The following is a 23,307-nucleotide window of genomic DNA, read 5'->3' as shown; positions in this document are numbered from 1 at the left end:
GTTATTTCGGCCTAAGAAAATGTTATAATTTGTTTGATTGTCAAAATTATTTAAAAAAAATTTAATATGCCATTAATGATGACTTAATCAACTTTTGTTCTTTTAATTTGATAATAAATCATACATATGATACATACACTTCAAGAAAATGAAATAAAAAATACCGTATATTTCGGTGTACAAGTCGCACCTGTATATAAGACGCACCAATAACGGAGACTGAAATATTAGTATTTTTTATGTAGTCGATGTATAAGACGCACTTATTTCTAGGCCGAAATTTAAATATTTTACAATCAAAACAATGGTATTTTAATAATAAAACAATTAAGTTTGAGACATATTGATTAGAATCAAATGATATAATTTTGTTTGATTGCCTTTATTATTACATCGTAATCAGTCTCTACTTCAACTGAACGTTCAATGAAAAGGGAAATTTATTACGCGTTGTCTAAACGTAACATAGCGCATGCCCACTATCTTAGTTGTTGAGTCTTTAAAATTCTGAAATATGAATATTAAAACGGTGTACGAGTAAGTAGCCAATCGCATGCAGCTGAATCTAGTCAACCGGATAATCGTATGCACCAAGAATGTCAAACCACGTGACTTGTGCGTGTTTCCCCAGACGGAGTATCCAAAATCAAGTAGTATACGTATGAAACGCCATATGTGCCAAAATATTAATCTTATATTAAGACAAAACTCCGTCTGGAACCCAGACTAGGGCCAGCTGCATGTGTACAGTGATTTCTGTGACTTAGCCCTGGGGCTACTGTCTAAATCATAGTATTTGAGGGCCCCTTTATTGTCCGCATTTGCTTGTTGTTTATGGTCACCATCTGTAAACAAAGTTTAATAAAAAATATATGCCTAAATAGGCCATTTGGAATAAAAATAAAACCCTCATCAGAGCACACTTATCCATGCAGCAGCCTGGCGCCGCCGATAGGCATTCTCTACAAAAAATCCAAAGTCCTTATACGATGATGTCACACACGTACCAGCACCCCATTGGCTGGTTATGACGTAATGCAATTTTACCGTACCTTTAGCAAACGGAAGTTAGGATACAGTACCGTATCTTTAGCCACGGCAAATAGAATAAACCACCGTGATCAAGGGAAATAATTATTGTGTAATTAAAATGTGACACCACCGTAATTAATGGACTCTTCCATAAATGTGTTGTGCTGTGATGCTGCATGCTGCTAGAATACACACCCGCGAGTTCAGAGAGTACTAGGCCTGGGTAGAATATCTCATGCAAGTACTGTAAATATTAATTAATACAGTCGAGGATGACAATTTACCTTAATTAAAAATTCAATCAACTTGTTACCACAATGTGGTGATCAACTGTGATTAGACAGGAGTAACTAGCTAGGCCTACATTGCAGAGTAGTACACTATTTTTAATAGGCAAGGTAGGCCTCCTAGCTAGCTACTGTAAACTGTTAACTAGCTTTTTTAGGGTGCGTGAGGAAGTTACCTGTGTATAAGAAGCACCCAAAATTTAGAGGTCAAATTTGGGTGTCAAAAGTTCGTCTTATACACTGAAATATACGGTAGGTGTTCCCGAGGATTCTGACGATCAATATTAATTTTAAAATTATCATATTTTCACCATTTTGTTAACTTACACGTGCGTAGTGTGCGTAGTCACTTTTGACGTGCTCGTATAACGCAGTTTCGCGATCAAAAGTGAATAAAATTAGATGATATTATTAAGGTTGTACAACAGAAATCGCATTTTACGTTTAACGCGCAGTGCGCATGCAAAAATCTGCGCACTCATGGTAATTTTTTAAACGCTTAAAATTGCCTGAAACGTACTCTAATTTCATCAAAAATAAATTTTGACAATTTTGAAAATTTTAAGCGCGCGTACGCATGCGTTATATGCGCTATGCACGTAATTGTATTGCCAAATTTTGTTTAAAAGTGATTCATGCTTGTGAAGATATGATTACAAACATGATTTCGTTAAATCGTGTGTAGACCGCGTAATTTTTGATTGCGCACCGTGAAAACATAACCACATCGAATCCTTGCCATAAGGAATATACTCTGAAAAATTGACGTAGCTAGATGATGATACCAAGATAATTCACGGACAAAATAGTGCTAAGGGATGAATAAATAAATAAATAAATAAAGATCCTGACAGAATCAAGAGGTTATATGCATATCATGCAGATAACCTAATTAGTGAAAAATACTCCCTCCATTACGATATTCTATTTAAACGACTGTCGGGCCATAAGACTGAAGCATAGCTAGGCCTTTTCATTATTCTGTGCGATTTTTTAACTATGATCGACAGCCAGGAAAGGTACACTAATAATTCATTTATTATCAAATGCTGTTGAAATACCAGGAATTATATAGTGCCCTACGTTTACTTTTGTTTGTTCTTAAACTTGATTTAAAAGGCCTACCTAGACTAGTCGATCCACCAGTGTGAGCAAAGCGATATCAACTTGCTGTTCACATTGTGTAGACCTCTTCTATCCAAATTAAAATGTAAATCATATTGCATGTATATATGTTATGACTGTGTAAGCATCTATAAATGTCATTGTATCATGTACATTCTGAATATTTGAATATGGTTTGACTATATAATTGTAATATTTCCTCTCTACACACTTCTTTTTATTTTTAGATTTACGGTAGTGTGTTTTATTTTGCAGGTGCTATGGGTTTGTAACATTTGTCGTAAGAAGCAGACGCTGCTAACTAAAACTGGTCAATGGTTTCAAACTCCACCAACCAAAACGCCAGCCTTAGAAAAATCTATTGGTGTGACTTCAAAACCTCTTCAAGAGGGTCTTCCTTCTCAAGAGAAAAAACAAAGACTTCAAGATAATAGGGCCACCTCTTCTGATAAAGAAAACATTCCGTTTAATCAGGAAAACCACCCAGTTGTAACACGAACAGGATCTGTGCTAACTCATATTCACCGTCAATATTCTATGTCAAATGATGATGATATACAACATAGTTCTAGGCATGAAAATCGAAGCTTACAAGGTAAACCTGGTGATCGTCGCTATGATTCAGCAGGAGATGTTTCACATTTAGATTGTGTAGATTATCCAGATAAAGAACTTTATTTGGATCATGAGCTTTATCTTGCAAATAAGGAACAATTTCAAGATAAAGAAAAGCATGGAAACAAACATAGTGGTGACAATTTTGAATGTCACACTGACAGAATGACATATCCGGAACCTCGTAGGCATTCAGATCAAGATGAATATTTTCGAGAAAACTTTTGCGAAAGATTTCAAGAGGATCAGTTTCCTGAACAGTTGCACTATCAAAACCAACGACCACGAGGGCATAGAGAGCATAGGCATCGGGAATATTCTGATGGTTCTGGAAATATAATGCAAATTAATGACAGAGGCGAAGAAAGGGGGCGTCCTGGGTCTCATCGTGGAGAACGTCATTGCCCTGCTCTTCACTCAGAAAAAGGACACCCACCTCATGAACGAACACCCAGTGGCATTTTAAGATCACCTGCTCCCGATCGCAAAAAGTATGGAGAGCGTCACCAACCTATGGTTCCCTTAGAAGGTGATGGTGGAAGTTATAGAGTAAATCCAAATAGATTACTATCATCTCCCGATCCTGTTATAGATATTACAAATACGGAAACACAAGAACGCAGTAACGATAATATACCCAAGCAGCATTTAGATCCAAGTTCAGCATTTAAACGTTCCAGCAATAAACAAAAAGAATCTATGATACGCAATGACTCACTAAGTTCTGACCAAAGTGAACATGTTAGACCACCACCCCCGAAGCCACATAAGAAAACTAAAGGTACTCGTAAACGACAGAATTCATCCCCAAGTAGTTCAGAGGAGGAAATACGTTCAACTCCAGAATGTACCAGCTGTGATGACGTTGAAAGTGAGAGTGTCAGTGAAAAAGGTATGATTAATCATTATTAACATTTATATCAAATTTACCTTTTTTGATGAATGAAGGAGAAATATGTACAGATTTGGAAAATATTATTATTTGGAATTATTGTAGAAAAAACAATGACAAAAATATGAAATATAGATTTTATACAAATGGCATGAACTATAGATAGTTAAATAGGTAAGTAACCCAGGTTTGACATATTGTATATATTATACTAAATTTTTAAAATAGTAGTAGTATTAATCAGATCATGTCTACTGTTCATACAAAGGATTATTTATCTTTTCTTAATTAATTACCTTTTCCTTGATTATAATCGAGCAGCAATACCACCATTGTGATAATACAATTCACAGTCTAATAACATTATTAAAATGACAATGTATTCCAAAATCAAGAAACCTTTTAAACCAATAATTGAGTTAACATATAGCTGTGTCGTAAAGATTATTAGGTGATCATTTAGAATAAAATGACCCCCTATTGTTATTGTATAAATCTTTATTTTTCTTCTGTATTCCTTACTGTAGAGATTTTGTGTACCGATTATTTGAAAAACTTAAATCTCAATGGTTTTTAAATTTTCACAATATCTTTGTCATAATGATACTTAATAATCAGCTTTTCAGCGTGATCACTATTCACGATAAAAAATCGTTTTTGCGCGCGATGCTTAAAAGGCGTAAAAAAATAAATATTTTTGTACAAATCGCATTCTATTCACCATCCTTATTACATTTACCAAGTTTGAGTGCATTCCGACTTAATATAATGCTATACGAGCATGTTAAAACTGACAAAATGGGCACATTTATTGCTGAAAATGGTAAAAAATAAGGCATTTTTAAATGAAAATAACTCTTTAGAATGTTGTCATCAACTGGTCACTTGAATTTTAAAATTAGGGTTTTTTAGTTTTTTTTGTAGATTCAACAGAGTGCATCTCCGTTATTTGAGCTTTGAGATCCCAGGAGCAATCCGCCGTTTTCTCACAAATATTTAATTTCTAATACCATAAAAACCATAAGTAACACTAAAAATGTAAAAAATACACAAACGGCGTTTCATAGTTATTGTTGGCTGGAATAAATAAAAGTGGGCCGGCTGGCCTATTGTTGGCTAGCTTGAACACAAGCCTTCCATGATTATGTTTTTATTCCCCAGCAGGACTGGACACAGAGTGGTTTCAGTCACGTGGTTTTAAAATACTATGCTGCCCTCAACGTTTATATTTAGTTAGACTGTACGCCAATTGTCCTTACGCCAATTTTTGTCCTTTCGGCAATTTTGTCCTTTCGGCAATTTTTGTCCTTACACCAATTTTTGTCCTTACGCCAATGTTTGTCCTTACGCCAATTTAACCATACGGCAATTTGTTCATATGGCAATGTGTTTGTGTGTCCGTACGGCAATATTGTTTGTCACTCGAGGAATTATGTCTTTAACGCCATTAGCTTGCCTTACGGGAGCGAAATTGTTCGTACGGCAACGTTTGTCTATTTTGGCCCTAATGGCCGCCCATAGACTCCTACCAGGTTTTCCCCAATTTGTATCAACGGAGTCTGGCAAAAATAGAAAGACAATTCATGCAGCAACTATACAACGTCAGGCTAGGTATATAGCTAGCGTACGATGTTCGTACGTTACCGATGTTTACCAGCTAGGCCTAAAAAACTAAGCCTAGCTAGGCTACGCCTAAAGACCGTCCACGAGAGGTCAGTCGCCGCGAGCTACTTAGGTAGTGCATTGTTTCTCACTTTTTATCATAATTTACCATAAAACGTACATTTAAGACAAGGAATGACCTGGTTTAATGTTTTTAAAGTAATATATATGTATTATTTTTACAAAACGTCACAAATTGTAGGGAAGGTGTCTTTAAATTTGTGAATGTGCGAATTCACATTTTTCCCTTCTGCATCTTAGACCATTCTCCAGCAAGCGTTGCAGAAGTTGTCTTAGATTATGTAAATGTTCTTCAGTGTTGTGTCCGCCGACTAGAATATCATCTAGATAAACAGCAACACCTGGAAGGTCACCTATCAGTTGTTCCATGATGCTCTAAAAATATCCTGGTGCACTCTTGATACCAAAGGGTAGTCGAGTCTGAAGAAGAACTCCTTGGTGTGTGTGTATTCAGTGCTAGTCGCCTTTGATTTTCTGGTGCTAATAGAATCTGGTTGTATGCATCAGCAAGGTCAATCTTTGTATAACCATGACCGCCAGATAATTCCCGCATGAGGTCTTCTGGTAAAGGTAAGGAATGTTGGTGGTCTTCCAATTGTGCATTTATGGTGGCAGCATAATCTCCAACAACTCGTAATTTAGTACCTTTACATATTGGTACCACTGGTGTGCCATATTCATTGAATTTAACTGGTTTCCACAATCCTTTCTTAATTCCATATTTGTAGGCTTGACTATATAAGGTCCTCTTGGATTGCAAATGGAACTGGACGAGCCTTACAGAACACTGGCTTCGAATTCTCTTTGAATTTTGCAATACCACATCTTTCAAGCAAACAAATTCTGCTTTAAAAAGATCAGGAAACTCCTCACATATAAGTGTTTTGAAGTGCAACATCAATAGTAAGATAATCACCATGCACTGCATGTACTGGACGATTATTAGTATTTGTGTCATCTGAAATAATGCATCAACAGATATTGCTAGTTTGTAGATAGTTTCTCTACAAAGAAGATTTAGTGTAATGATATCAGCAACCACGAATCTAATCGTTTATGATTTGTTAGTTGTATTTACTTATGTAGAAAACATACCAGACCAGAAGAAGTTGATAGGTATTTAGCATCCAGTTTCGACAATTCTGGTTTTCCTAGTTCTGACCAAACTATACACATCGCTGTAAATTTGCTGCATGGTAACTGCTTTATAGGATGACTAATTATTATTTTGGTCATCTGCTTCTTCTTTAGTTGACATACAGCTTCCAAATGAAGTTACAAGCTGTATTTTGATGTTTACATACAATAGCTATGTGCTGTTTGGAACCGCATCTGTAGAATGCACGTTGATTTTTCTTCACTTCAGGTTTGGTTTTGGTAGTAGGTTGAATTTTATTCACTGTTGTATTTGGTAAAGATCGATAAATGGTTTCCTTGCATATTTCGCTACATCTTCGACTTCTGCTGCTACTTGATGGCTTTTGTAAATGATAATTCATCATTTTGAACGAGGCTATCAAGACTGCCTCATTTTTCACACTACACATGAAATTTGTGCGCAGCGCCTCATTTAGTGAATCTGTGATATTCATAAACTCACATGTGCCTTTTGCCGTATCCTAGCTTCCAATTCATTCACATGTTTACCGGGTTTACGCTTCATATTCAACTAGAACTTGAACCTCTCGAGAACGATGAACTTCTTTGGATCGAAATGAACCTTCATTTCTCAATTTTGTCCAATGAAAGAGTACTTGTTTCTATTGCCGGATTTTCTTATGCAGCAAGGTTAGAGATATAAATTTTCTATATCTCCTTACTCTGGTTGGTAAGAAATACTTGACCGTCTTTGTTGTCAGACAGTAGTCTCAATCCATAACAGTAACTGACCTGACTGACAGTTTCAGTGCTCATTTCACGAGCACTTTCTTCAGAGTGAGAACTATATTGATAAGCAAATCGCTCACCGTTAGGTGGCGTTCGCCTAACAGGGTCATATGTGACTCGGGAAATGAGCTTGTCTCGGTTCATGGTTTTGTCTCGGTTCATGGTTTTCTCTCTTCGTCTGATCCATATTGCCTCCTTGATGCATCTGGTATTTCCATCCTCTGCCCTGTCTATGATCTTGGATTGGTCCCACTCTATAACATGGTTGTCTTGGATCATAGAGTATAGTTCTTTCTCTGATGTTGAACTTTTTTTGTTTCTTTTGATGTTCTTTTAATCTTGTACCCAGCAAGCTCCCCCCATACACACAGTTAGCCTTGCGGTCGAACAATTATTTTTCTTAGTGATGAATGTGGTCTCATTACAGTATTGACACCCATGATTTGGAATAGTTTTGATACCCTCTCTGACAGACCAGCAACATATTGGATAACAACCAATCCTTGACATTTCTTGTTTATCTTTCTTTTTATTGTCCATTACTTTCTGTTTTCTTCACCGCGTTGAAGGTCCACTGGGGGTAGCCACATCTGGACAGAGCTAAAGCGATATTTTTTTCTTCTGTTATTTTGTCATCGTCCTCAGTGATGATGTTGTTCTTGCGTTCCAATAGTGTGTGAATGACTCCCACTTGAATTGAAAATTGAAATTCAAATACTGGTCCGTGTGACTGGATTTCCTCTATACAAGGAGTTTGATTTGTTTTCGAACGATCAAGGTATCGAGAAAGGGTATTTTACCATCGCATTCCGTTTTATATGTGAATTTGATGCTTCCGGTTTCATCTGTTGTGTAAGATGTGTTAAATTGTCAACCTGGTCTTTCTTGACAATCTCCAGAATATCATCGACATAACGGTTCCACATACAAGGTTTGCAATTGATCGGAGCTGTTGCAATAGCTTTCTGTTTGAGGAATTGTAGATATAAATTCTCTACTATGGGTGACACAGGGCTACCCATAGCTGCACCAAATTTCTGTTGGTAGATGACTCCTCTGAACGTGAAATATGTGGTGGTTAAAATAAATACAATATAGTCATCGTACGGTATCTGACTAGGCGTAGGAGCAAAGTTTAATCCTTTGGCTAAGACACTAGTTTGTGTCCCACTAAACTTGTATTTCGATAGATTTACCACCCATTTTTTTCCAAAAATGACTTCCTAATTCCGGATTGGTATTTTTCTCACGTTCCAACATGCCTGTACATTTGTCCCAATCTTTGAATAATTCAGTGATGGTGTACCACCAGGCCCGTAACCAGGGGGGGATCGGGGGATCGTACGACCCCCCCCGCTGAACAGCGAGTTCCGCTTGGCCTCCCACTTTTTTTTTGGTGGGCATACTAACACAACACGACGATTGTTCACTACAGGCCTAGTCAAGCCTTAATAAATTTAATTAATATATATATATATATATTTTAACTAAAATATAAAAACCTAACACTAAAATTTACAAGATAAGTTCTATTTGATAACTGCTGAACATCGTGGTTCTAGAGCTAGCGAGCTGTACACAGAGCATAGTTGTTGTTTGGTTGACATAACAGGGTATTCCCCTACACAGATCTCCGCGTGCGTGTGTGACGTGCCCAGCCAGCTGCTTGATAGAGAAAGCATGCAGCTCACACGGACGCAAGTGCAAGATGCAATGGTTGAGTGAATTCAGGGATCATCTTAATTCCATGGTTTTTTTTACCTAAACACCACATGATGGTGAATATGCCTGTTAAAGTCTCAATGATACGATCCCTAATGTACCATGTTGTTGCTAGGAGGCTTGAAAGGAGGAGGGATCTAGCCTAATTTCGGTCGGCAAGAGAATGCCGTCCTCTGACAATATAAGGTCGGCAATATTAAGGTCGGCAATTGAAATTTGTGGGCTGGAAATTACACCAACAATATAGTTCAATCATAAACAAAAGAGAATAGCCGGAAATGCGATTTGCGGCCATAGGCCTATATAGAGAACAAAATTTCGAGGGTATGGTTCCAGTGGCGGATCTAGAGGGGGCGTATTTTTGTTAAAATTAAATAGATTTTAAAAACACGTATCGTTTCGACGGTCATCAATCACCGATGGTTTGCACATTTTCATAGTGAAAATAGTACGTCGGAGCACATCGTCAGCTTGATCGCATTCCACCAAGCATGTACGTCGACATCCTTTGTGTACTATCAATCTCTAGCGTTACCAACGATCATTCACAGTTACCGTATATTTCGGTGTATAAGTCGCACCTGTGTATAAGACGCACCCCCTAACTGAGAGTAAAATATCGGTATTTTTTATATCGTCGATGTATAAGACGCACCTTATATTTCATCAAAACAATGTTTTTTTAAATTGTAATCAATATCATTGTAATAATATATTTTGTTATATCTACAACGGCGTCCTTTATTTAGGTTTTTTCTTACCTAGGCTCGGCCGCACCCAGCCTCAACAAGTTCTTTCTAACTTGTTATTCATGAGTTTCGCCGCAACATCGAGTGCATGACCGTGTGTGTAACACGCACGTGTGTGGGCTAGCCTCGCTCGATCATTTCGAGAGGGCGCACGTTTTCACGGAAAATCGTATTCGATTAGTATCTATGTATCTGAGAAGTGTGTACGCTAGGTCCATGCTATAATCACCTGGAGAATATACTAGTCGAATACCGTACACCATGTGGCCACCACACCAAAAGAAGGGCTTGCGCTTGGGGTACGGCGATCGTGCGTATAACTACTGTATAAATAAATACTATTCCAATTACGTAAACGTTTACAAATGAAATTTTATCGAAGCGCCATAATGAACAAATCTTTTCATCATATTTAGTATAACATCATGCTAAAATGACTTGCAAACTAGGCAGAAGCAGGTTGCCGTTACGTTAGTTAGTTACTGTAGCTAGGCCTAGCCTACTCAGGCCCAGCAAACGAGGTGACGATAGCCTACTAGGCCTAGGCCTATGTACAATCTGTGTGGTGAGGCATTTATGTTCGGTGTATAAGACGCACCCTTAATTTAGAGGTCAAATTTGCGTGTCAAAAGTGCGACTTATACACCGAAATATACGGTAAGTGTAAAAGGAGCAAGTTGATAAAAGCCACGTGGTGAGCTTGGTCGGCTGCCGGCATCCTTTGTGATCGTCACTCCCGTATTGTAGAGTAGCGGTACCTCAGACGATCAATGTTGATGAAGCCACATGGTCAGTGCTACTATACTACGCGCCCATTTATTAAGTACAATAAAAACAAAGGCTAGGACTGTATGCCTATGAAAATTATCCCGTTAGGGCTAAATTTTATTAAAACGTATTACTATTAAAATATTAACAATGCTGCAGCATTTCATGACCCTTGTTGTTTTATTTGCTTTCCCGTCGATGATTCTCATAAACACATCGCGATGACATCATGACAAAAGAGGTGTTTTGTTTTTTTCAAATCACTAAATATAATGTAATCGAGCCGGACCGCTAATTTTTAAACGATCGTTTAAACCAGGTCGTTGAATATGCCGTGATTTTAATTGTCAAAAACATGACCGTCAGTCGATGGCTCGGAGTTTCGATAAATCTCGCGTCGCATGTGTTGCGTGGTGAAAACACTCTCAGCAAGTTTGCTTCATTAATATGCATGAGACTCTGTGACGACCCGCTTTAACGTGACGTCATTTTACTTTAGCTATGCGCGAAGTATAGTGACCGCGATCGACCCGGCGCTCGTGTAAAAAAATAATATCGGCCTAGGCTAGGACAAGTTTATAATATAACGGTGAAAAACATCGTCGCGTTGTAAAAATTTAGATGTAAAGTACAGGCAAGTTGTTAGCTTGCTTTTGGTACCCTAGGTAAGTATCAGCTGCATATTCCACATGTCGTAATTTGCGAGCTTTAGAGTGTTTGGTAAATGACATTATGAGATGTTTGTAAATCGTTTTAAACGACTTACAATGCGCTAGAACGCCAAAAATTTCCAGGGGCCGTCGGCCCCTGGATCCCGACCGGGGGCCCTTGGCGGCCCCCTGGCCCCCAGCCAATGTTTGCTCGCAAAGCTACGCCACCCCTATTTCAATATCCTGGATCCGCCCCTGGGTTCCACTAAACAACTTAACGATCCACCCCGCCGTCAAACCTGGTTACGGCCCTGACCACGATCACCAACCAAAATGCCAAGTTGGTTTCATAACCATTTTTACACTACCGTCTATCATTAAATGCGGACTAGTCGCATCCCACCTATCATCTAACACCAAAAGTGCTATTCTGAGGTTGATCACTATTCTGTAAAGTAGCATCATATATAAATTTACGTAAGGGCAAAATTCGGTAAATCGCGCGTTATTTCTAGAATGTTTACTCAATGGTATGTAAAGTTGGTTCGTCCTTTCGGTACTGATTTTAACCACCTGATGTAACCCTGTTTACTAATTAAATTGAGTTAGATAATTAGTTAGTGACAATTAAAACGAATTTAGGTTCAACGATTTGCCCCAAATAGGGTGTTTCCTGATCGTGGTATACACTGTCTAATGGATGTCAATCTTGAAAAATACCCGCACACAATAATACTAGGATGCTTCGCATTTTCCTATCTCCTCCTAAGATAATTGTTTTTAATAGCTGAAAACCGGTTGAACAGCTCGGGTACAGCATCATAATGTTGAAGACAGACCGATTTTCTTAAAAAAATACTATTTTGATAGATTTAATATACGTTTATACAAATGTATTGGTTTGCGATGAATGTAACATTCCAAATTATTTGGTTTAACCATAGAGGTATAGGCTTACCTCTAAGATTTAACACAAGTAGGTAAATTTATGGGCCCTTGGAGAATAAACATAAATAGTATTGCAATGCTGTACAATACTGTAAATAGTTATAACCACTTTTGATCGCCATTTGAATCGCAAATTTCTTACTGTGAGTGTTGGTTCTGTTAGATATAATATAAAACAAATACAAATAAACTTTAATACTGTGAGTGTAGGTAGCCCCTACTGTTAGATATATAAACACATAATATACAAATAAATAAACTTTATTACTGACAGTTGCTTCTCAACGTTTGTATTAATTAATAATTAAAAAAATATATAAACGTCGTAGTGGTGTATCGTTACATGTACTTTACTATTTCAATCGACTAGGACAGTGATTACTGTGAATGTGGGTAGGTCCTACTGTTAGATTATAAACACATAATATACAAATAAATAAACTTTATTACTGACAGTTGCTTCTCAACGTTTGTATTAATTAATAATTAAAGAAATATATAAACGTGGTGTATCGTTACATGTACTTTACTATTTCAATCGACTAGGACAGTGAGAGTTTTAACAAAGTATTAAATCGCAAACGTTTTATTGTATTTAGTGGTATATTATTTATAGGCCTACTAAACATAAAAAATATTTCGTTACTGATTGGATAAGAATATATTTAAAAATTGTTCTTCTTTTTACCTATCCTCTTCACCATCCCTCAACCCTAATGTTACATATAAAACACAAATTGGATTTGTTTAAATGAGTCCAAATAAAAACATTTTGTGACAAGTTTCTCTCTCTCGGAAGTAATTCCCAGGGTGCTAATTTTAGTTGACTACATAAATTGTTGTGTCTATTTAGTCGTTTCTGTAAACGACGATGTATTATAGTCCTGCGGTACGTACATTTGAAATTTCCATTTTTTTCTCGCTGGAATTACTGTGTATTCGAGAACCATCTGTGGGCACGACCTAGATGGTACGCGAGCGTACCATCTAGTTCTATTAATTAGCAGTAACGCAATAGATCTATTATAATAGAAGTAATAAGGTACTCAACTCAATAATAGCCAGTGGCGTATCCAGTGGGGTGGGAGGGGGGCCCGTCCGTTGGCACATCATCGCGTCCGTCGGCAAATAAAGGTGCCGGGGCAAATAAGAATAAACTATTATTCTGACAATAATTGAACTGTAAACAACAACCAAATTATTTTGAGTGTTTGTTTATTAATTTACATATCATATCATTCCCTTCAAATCAACTATTTTTTATTTTCATTACATCTAACCAAACACGTAAAAAATCTTATCATCTAGCACGTACGGCCGTACGCGCTAGATTGTTTTTGTAGTTGAGGCTCTCATGACTTGGGATTTTTATGTCTTCCTACGCTAAGATTATATAGTTCCACATGCCATGTGCTTTTTTCTCTAACATATTACATTTATTTTAAGTGCCAAAACCCCGTTTTTTTTCTCGATATGAGGCCTTTATTATTCAAATTTTTTTAAAGAAAAAGCAAACATACCAAAATATTCATGTATTTCATTTTTGGAACAGAATAGTCCGCGAGGCTCAACTACAAAACCACCATTTTGTGATATGATGTCATCGTAAGCCAATCAAAGCTGGGCTTTCCCGTGATTGGCATTGCTCACGGTTGAATGATTTTGGATTCTGGCTGATTTGATTGGTGAATGCGAATCACCGGCAGCGGAATGTTTTCTCTCGCGCATGTACCATAAAGTCACATGGTCTCTCTGATCGGTACTACATAAAGTTAGAACAATGAATTTGTCCGAATTCCGTTAATTAAACAACTTTATATATTTTATAAGCATTTAATAACATGTTTTATTGATATTTCCAATGGTGATATATAAAATAAATTACTAAAAAACGTATTATATGTAATTATTTTAATCAAAAATGGCACAGTTCAAATAGAATTGTCGACTGAGGCCACAAATTGTTTTACTTCTTTCGTGGCTAAAAACGATCATTTTCGGCGATGTTTTAGACCCTATATTTCGAAAACTACAAGTCAGATTTTCGTAATTCTTTCTTTATTGTAATATTAATACAACTACTAACAGATAATGTTTAATTTGGTTTTAATTTTGCATCGTTATCCCTATAAGACAACATGACTGCAATCCTAGAACAGTACAGGTAATGACACTGATTTTGTCGGCAAATTGGCAATTCCCGGCTCCCCCGACTTCAAAATCCTGGATACGCCACTGATAATAGCTACATACAGTAGTTATATAAAGTAAATAGCATTCTATAACTAAATAGTAGTAACTCAATAAGGTATACATATACAGTAGCTTCCCTGTAATAATCGAATGTGGCTTTCTAATATTAATTGTTCCCCTAGACGTAGACGAGGGTGCCATGCTGGTCGTAAATTGCGTAAATGATACCTGTTTATGTTGGTAGAGCAATTACTTAGAATCATAGAAGTGTAGAAATCTAAAAATAACTTTTAGGCCAAGGGTACTTACTCCAATACCACGCCTACTAAAAACTAGTTCTATTCCACCCACAATTTTTGGATAATGCATGATCATTGTGTATGAATGAATGAATTTGAGGTCAACAAAAGTGCGAGACAAGTGAGGTATGTGAAAAAAAGTACTATTCAGGGTTCGTACGTGTTCTTAAATTCCTAAAAGTCCTTGAAATTGGCATTTGTCCTTGAATGAAAATTGTTATAATACAGAAATGTAATATGAATTCTTTGTAATAATGTTTTAAAAACACTGAAAACAAATTAAAGTGTTACTTAATTTTGTTAAATGACACCTAGATGGCTCGAAATGGTACTGCATAGCTCCCTTAAGAAAACAGCAAAACGCTGGAAAAACACATGTGACTAACAATCCCCCATGACAGTACTTCCGGTACTGTAATAAACGCTAATAATTATAATCACTGCAAATATTAATATTATTTTTCCCTCATGGATTTTGACGTAACAGTTTTAATCATTGTTTTTTCTTCAGATATAATGATTTATAATATTGTTTGTTTAACAATCATAAGTAAACATTTTGTGTAAATATAGTCTGGCCTACTGTAAAAAACAAAAATTTAATCATAAACTAAACTAAACTACAGTATTATGTACATATTCCAGGGTAGGAGCATTACTCCCTAGTGACCAGGCCCACATACTTTTATATATATATGGTACGTACAGTATAGTTTATATAAAATAATGATGCAACATTAAAAGTTCATATTTTCCAAAGAAATGCAATTGTCAGCCATATTAGACCTATCACTGAATATGCTTGCCCTGTGCGGCATTTTGCATTAAATTCTGATGCACAATCCAAAGAATTAGAATGTATACAGAAACGCGCTTGTAAGATACTGGGTCAAGATTTTGACTCATATGAACATGCACTTTAAAACACTTACCACAACTTAATGTGAAATGAGATGTGTCAGCCTTCCGTAAGGTCGTGCATGCCATGTGGGTTGTACGACTATATAGTTTCTGTTCTCCCGATTTCGATCAGGTATTTTATTCTTTAATCGTCAAAAACTTGATGTCCGAAACGATATAGTGGGTTAAACCTCAGCAATAAAAACAACTAATTGTTGAAGCTGGGGTCAGTGAAATCAAAACAACAATGGTGACTTCTTCTGGTGGGTGGCCGATGACCCAGTAAATAACCAAGCGCTGATTTGTTGAATTTCGTCTCTGCATATAATGGTGTCTAATATATCATAACTTTGTAAGATCATGATAATTAACATGCTCTCTGAGAGCACTTTAACCAGAATTAATATGATAAACAAGATCATGTTACAACTTTTTTTGCAGGTTCATATAGAACATCATGATAAAGAAACTCAAGTTATTAAGATCCTTTGATGTTTTGCATTGCAATGCTTTTAGTCTGTATATAGTAATATTGTTAAATTTTATTTATCAATGTTTTTCTCCTTTACATTTTATATCAATATAATTTGCAATCAACTTCCAATTCTAATTTTGTTTTGCCAAAGATTATGAAAATAAAAGCCATAATAAAAATAACGACGCCCCCATGAAAAATAAAATGATATCTAGACGGGATAGCCGAATCCTGATGGGATTTATTATCAGGATCGAGGTCGTAATTTTGGGATAATTGTGATTGAAAGGGACTGTTTGGATGATCTCACAGATAGTGGGATTAATTGTTTGGGACTTCTCTGCCACAATCTTAATATTTTGCGTATTGGTGGATTTTCAACATATTAATTTAGAATTCGTCAGTAATAATGTAATGTGATAATTTCGCTATAATTCGTAACAGACGGTAAATTATTATTTCATTAATATTGATAAATGTGTTGAATTGTTTGTACTCATGATCTAACTAGCCGCTGCATTTAAAAACGGGTTACTTATGTGCCACACCCTTTGCTGCATCGCCGCGGCTACTTTGATCATTAGTAAATCACACCTCATCTTCAGTAATACGCCATACTAACAGCGAGTTAATTTCTTATCTTTATATTATTACCACACTTTCTTACTCTACACCATTCTTTTCAATTAACATGTTTCTGATCAAGTTAAGTTGTTTTCATTTTGTATTATGTTAATGGTTTCCTAGCTGATGAGTGTAATATGCACTCCTGCATAGACAATGCGTGTTTCGTTTTATGCAGAAGATCTGATCAATAGTTACCTCCTATAACATTAAGGATTGAAACATCCATTGTTGCATCATCGAAAAAAACCTAATTATTTTTAATATAATTCACATTTATGAGGTCTTTTCTGAATTGTTTCCAGAAAGGATTAATTAAAATGAAGATGATGGCTGTCCTGAGATAAACCCAGTTTACTTGTTTTTTTACTAATTTAATTTGTTAATAAAAAAGAAATATTGTGGTAATCTATATTAAATAATGTTTTTTAAAAAACTGCAATTGTTAGAGAGCTACTTGTACAAAAACAAACATAAAGCCGGTGAGCGTCAACGAGAATGGACACAGTCACATGGTTTTTTCGGCATCTCTTTGTGTACCCCAGGGCAGCGGTACCTTTACCAAGTTCAGCTTTATATTTAGAAACCGACTGGACTCATATTAGGCATGGGAAATTTTTAGCAGCGACAGTGGTTGTCTTGATGACAGCTTTAAGCATTATTTGTTTTATGGAATGGGATTTTTAAAGTAAAACTTATGTTTTTATTAAGGTACTCAGACGATTAATAACAGAGTTACAAGTTAGCATGGCCTTTAATTATTATAAGCATGTAATTAATTAATATCATAGAGTTAGTAAAAAATAATTTATTGTGCCTCCCATGCGTACCCTATGTACCACTCCCATATAGTAGTTACAAAAGTACTTGTTATTCATTCAAATAAAAAATATAGTTTAAATGTTGACCCTGATGTTATGGTTTCTCAATTTGAAGGTGTGCTTATGAATGCAAATTAAAAATTTGTTTTTGATATCCACTCCCAAAATGTTAGGGCAGTTTTAAAAATTTGTTTGAAAAAAATCAAGCATAATATGTTACAAAAATATTTGTTATTCACTAAAATAAAAAAAATTTTTTTTTCATGTTTTGAGTAAAATAATGACTCAAATGACTTGAGTCCATTCCGACTTAAGATAACGCTATACGAGCACGTTAAAACTGACAAAATGCACACAATAATTTCACAAAAGTGCTGAAAATGGTAAAAAATAGGGCCTTTTTAAAATGAAAATAACTCTTCAGAATGTAAGGTGACCCCCAATTTTTAAAACTTATTCTGGAAGCCATTGAGTTGTAGATTATAAATGTACACATTTGACGTACAAAATGTTGTGACGTCATCAAATGGCCACTTGAATTTAAAAATTAGGATTTTTTGTAGGTTTCATCCAGCAGAGTGCATCTTGGTTATTTGAGCCTGATTTTCGCTCAAATTTCAGTATGTGCTTGCTGAATTAATTATCTTTCCTGCGGCATCTTACACATATATGGAACTGATCTTACCATATATGGTTATTTTTTGCCTACTAATGTTATTAAACAGCTATAAAATGACCTATACTTTATGCTTATATTTTTGCGCAAAACATTGATGCTTCTGTGCTGAGAGAGGGCCTTTCTAAAATTAATTAATCATCATCATGTCAAAAAATGTTGTGATATAATGGTCAAAATTCCCAACACGATTATAGAGTGAAGACTAAAGAAACTTTTGAGAGACATATTCATAATGTAAAAGTAACAGTAACCATTGATTCTGGTGATAAGTGTATTGATTCCGGATACAGAAAAGGAAGAGTAGAGACGAGGCATGAATTGCCTAGATCATTAAATGTTCTCACCAAACACGGTCATTCGTCTAAGGTCGTGTTCGTACGGTGGTTAAAATAAGCGCTTAATTTCACCCATGCCTCGGGTTATAAATTGAGCGTTGTTCGTACTTGAAATATTTAACCGCTTAAATGCTTAATCGACGAATCACAAACCGGAAATTACGTTTTAAGGTCAGTTGTCTTTACAACCTACGACCCCATTTTCGCACGCTAGTTTCGTGTTGTATATTTTTCACTCGCGATCTTTCTTTACAATAACAATTACTTGCTACCTTTTACACTGCTTATCCTTGCGACAAACCTTATGCCTCTTAACGCCGATAATCCTGCCGAAATATTCCTTCTCCTGACGACCATTATTTTACTCATTGACGAAGAATTTGAGCCCAATGTTACACGACGGAAACACCACCGACCAGCTAGGCCTACTAAGCGGTCTACACCAACAAGGACAGCACCAGCTGACGATCGCTCTCGAAGCGTGTATGGAAGAACTTCGTAGGAGAAATGACGGGCCTAGGCAGCGAACGTTTGTCAAAATTTGACACATTGCCTCTATCGGAGATTTATTATCCTCGAAGGCCGAGTATAATTGGATTATCGCTGAAATAACCTGCAAATTTGGTGAACATTTTGCCTCGAATTTTTTGTAGCCTGAGGCAAAAGTTAATTGGATCACGCGAACGGAAATCGGGAATAAGCTGGTATTTTCAACCCCTACGAACAGGCCCTAAGTCGACGTCTTTTTGCGGTCCGAATACACACATTCTTTAGTGATTTATATTGTATAAGCCGAAGTCATAAATCACGGGGCAACAACGCACTGAAAAAGCCGATGAAACGTACGTAAATTGATAAACAAACAACAGAGGTGATAATGTAGGACAATATCGGTTCTCTCAAGCAGGTTGTATATCATAGGCGGCGAACTTATAACTCGCACACTAGTATATATCTGTGAGTTGTTTGATAGCGTTGAGAAATTGAGCGGCGTTTGTGGGTACCTATTTTGTGCTAGACAGATGGCAATAAACAATGGATACCGTTTTCGAATAAGAACCGGAATGTCTTTTTTATATGTTTTCTTATTGTTACTGCCGGCTTAAACCATATTAAAGAAAATACAGTTTGTCATTGCCGATAAAGGAGGCTTAGCATTTATTAGGCCTAGCTAGCTAAGCAAACTCAATTCAATTAGGCAAACGTGTGGGCCGCGATCGTGACAGGGTCTACTAGGCTAGGCCTAGCCGTAGCGCAGTTAGTGAGTGAGTTAGTGAGTGGGCCTATGGCCTAGCATTTTTTTACAAATCTGTAAGTCGAAGTTTGCATAACTCAAATTTTTATACCAGTCCCCTTAGATTCGACTTAGGCGGCATCAACTGTATAAAATATATGTATACATTAATATTTCATCAGGAGGAACATCATTAATAAAGTAAAAATATCTGATATATCTTATATGATAAATATAAATCCAAAGGCAAATTACTGAAAAAAATGACAATGCTGTGGGTATCAGTGGCTGGATCTCAATGGAGATACAACAAAAAAAGCGAAAAGCTAAATCAAAACGATAAAGTAAACAGCCAGAAAAGTTAGCAGAGCTTTTGGGCAACACTAGCCCTTCATCAGTGCAAGTTATATGATAAATATATGTATGTATATAAAACACATTTAGCACCCATTTACATACGATTATATCAACGATTTTACAGGAAAAGGGGGTACAAATCAACATTAAAAATCGTTAAAATCTTCAATTTTTTTAAAAGTTGAACCGAGTTCAACTTCAACATTACGATCGGTAAAACTGACTGACCAATCAAATAGTTCATAAATTATGTCATCATTGTTTGTGAAAAAATACGTACGCGCTGACAATTCTTCTTAATTTTAAAGCCTGATATTTCAAAATAACAAGTGTAAGTAAAACTAAATTTTAATATAAAAACAATTGTTTGTCTTTAGTGTAAAGACTAGATTAAGATATCAGCGAAAAAATGTTCTAGGTCGGCTGGGTTGAAGTATCAAAACTCGTAACTTGTTCAATTTTCACACGGGCCAGGCTGCGTGTGACCGGCCTTGGCTTTGCAAAACTTCACGTCCATGTGTCCCAGCAACGTCGAAAGAACCAAGAAACCATTAACGATTGCGTAAAAAATGTGTAAAAATTCGCAACCGGAAAACGGACTTCAGGCGCAAAAAAAAAAAACATTTCCGTATATTAAATATGGTCTATAAATCAAAACCCGTAACTTGTTCAATTTTCACACGGGCCCGGCTGTGCGTGTGACCGGCGTTGGCTTTGCAAAACTTGATGTCATAATAACCAAGAAACCATTAATGATCGCATAAAAAATGTGTAAAAATTCGCAACAGGAAAACAGACTTTAGGCGCAAAAAAAAACCAGTTCCATATATTAAATATGGTCTATAAAACCCACTATATTCAGATAATTATTTGACAAGAACCGACTGGCCAAAACGCTTCAGTACCCCCGGACCACGCCCCCGGACCCCGCCCCCGGATCCCCCTAGACGATTATTTTTCTCATATCGGGCCCCCTCTTTATCAAAATCCTAGATCCGCCCCTGATTTTAAGAAATTAATTGAATATAAGTTTGAAACCAATTTTCCATTGAAACCTACTGTATAACAAATATACTTGATATCAAGGCTTACCTTGTTGTATAGTATCATAAAATGGAATGTAACACGTATTACATACATTTGCTTCAAATTGTTTAAAATCAATCAATCCTATTGAACACCTTACTAAAAAATATTAATGAGTTGATAGGTTTCATTTGAGAATATATACAAAATTAAAAGCTGCTCTATTAGATTATATTTTTGTAATACTTGATAAAAATTGGTTTATTATATGAAGAGTTATGAAAACATACCAGTCACTGTCTAGCTCAAGAAGTCTTCAATTTGAAAAAAAACAACAATGTCAATGCAAAAAGACTCTCTGACAAAACTCAACTTGTTGAAAAGATATTACTATGTGGTACAAGATCTTTGTACTATTAAAACGGTATTCTAAAAACTTTTCTAGAAACCTACTGTATAACAAATAATAATATACTTCATAACAAGGCTTACCTTCTTGTATAGTATCATAAAATGATATGTAACACATTAATTAATATGTGTATTACATACATTTGCTTCAAATTGTTTAAAATCAATTAATCCTATTGAACACCTTACTAAAAAATATTAATGAGTTGATAGGTTTCATTTGAGAATATATACGAATTTAAAAGCTTTTTTATACTTAGGTGAAGTGGACTCTCTAGAAGACAACTGGCACACTTCTGAACAAAAAACTATTGTTACGGTGAGAATCAAATATTCTTGGTCTTTTTTGCTAATCTTTTCAATTGTTATTTTGTGTCTTGTCCTTAGGTGATCTAGAGAGTTACCGCAACAAATCTCAGGTCGCACCTGGCCACTTCTCTGAGACTGAAATTGATTCAAACAAAATGCGGCCACTACATTTTAGTCCGGGAAAAGGCCAGTCCTTCGAGGATGATGGGGAATGGTCTGAACCACAGATCAAAGATTCAGGGGTGGACACAAGCAGCAGTACAACTTTATACGACGACCACTATCCACTGAAGGTTAGAAATCACATTGAAAACCCCAACTACCTTCTCATCAATCATATAGTTTTTTGGTGTTATATATGTTTTGTCGAGCTGTAACTCTCTAGAAGCACTTTTTTAAAGCACGTATTTTACATCCATATCTCATTTTGCATGATCTATTTAATCCTAAATGTTGTCTCGCTTGTTATTCTTCAGCTTCACAAAATTTGTTTATTCTGCTGAAGCTTGTAACTACTTCTCTTTAAAAATCAATTTTTTTACACTTTTGAAAATTAAATGAGCCTTACCTGGAAGGTGAAGTTTGATTCAACAGTGGCACTTCTGGGTTAACATGAGAGGCACGACCAGTATCCTTGTGTGCACGATCGAATGTGGTCTAAATTAACAGCGGTTACTTAGGTAGGGCATGTTTACCCAGACGTGCCACTGCTGGCTGATATGGTAGAATTTGTCAAACTCAAACAGGTAAGGCTCATTTAATTTTCAATTCTACCATATCAGTAACGCAACTTCCGGGTTCCAGACTTTAAAGCTGAAAAACACAAGGACAACATGTCCAAAACAGAACCTTGTTACCATAAAAAACATTACTTTTATTGTTCTATTTTAATACCGCAACATCATATGCATTTTCATTAGTATCAATCGGCTTATTGATACCTGTTAAACGTAGAAGCAGTGGCCCAACTTATATGTTATAAAATATCATCAACCTTACTGGCCTTAGATACACTAGCTGCCCTATTAGATTATATTTTGTAATACTTGATAAAAATTGGTTATGAAAACATACCAGTCACGGTCTAGCTCAAGAAGTCTTCAATTTGAGAAAATCAACAATGTCAATGCAAAAAGAGTCTCTGACAAAACTCAACTGGTTGAAAAGATATTACTACGGTATGTGGTACAAGATCTTTGTACTATTAAAACGGTATTCTAAAAACTTCTAAAATTATTAAAATAATGTATTTATCCTTCCTTTTTTATTTTTTAAATATTTTAAAT

At 36.0% G+C, this 23,307-nt stretch overlaps 1 protein-coding gene across 8 annotated transcripts in view; it reads left to right on the top strand.

The window, feature by feature from the left end:
• LOC140063593 (regulating synaptic membrane exocytosis protein 2-like) overlaps positions 1-23,307 on the top strand; it is a 185,689-nt gene that overhangs the window by 55,293 nt on the left and 107,089 nt on the right. For 7 of the 8 annotated variants that reach the window (XM_072109991.1, XM_072109990.1, XM_072109995.1 and 4 more), the window contains 2 exons: positions 2,700-3,951; positions 22,100-22,314. In XM_072109991.1, the coding sequence (XP_071966092.1) occupies positions 2,700-3,951; positions 22,100-22,314 (1,467 nt within the window). Of the gene's footprint in view, positions 1-2,699; positions 3,952-21,972; positions 22,032-22,099; positions 22,315-23,307 lie in introns of all 8 variants that reach the window. The other variant, XM_072109993.1, reaches the window with a different exon arrangement.

Source organism: Antedon mediterranea, chromosome 1 (assembly GCF_964355755.1).
Source record: "Antedon mediterranea chromosome 1, ecAntMedi1.1, whole genome shotgun sequence".
In the NCBI taxonomy this organism is placed as follows: Eukaryota; Metazoa; Echinodermata; class Crinoidea; order Comatulida; family Antedonidae; genus Antedon; species Antedon mediterranea.
This window is presented reverse-complemented; position numbering and strand designations above follow the sequence as displayed.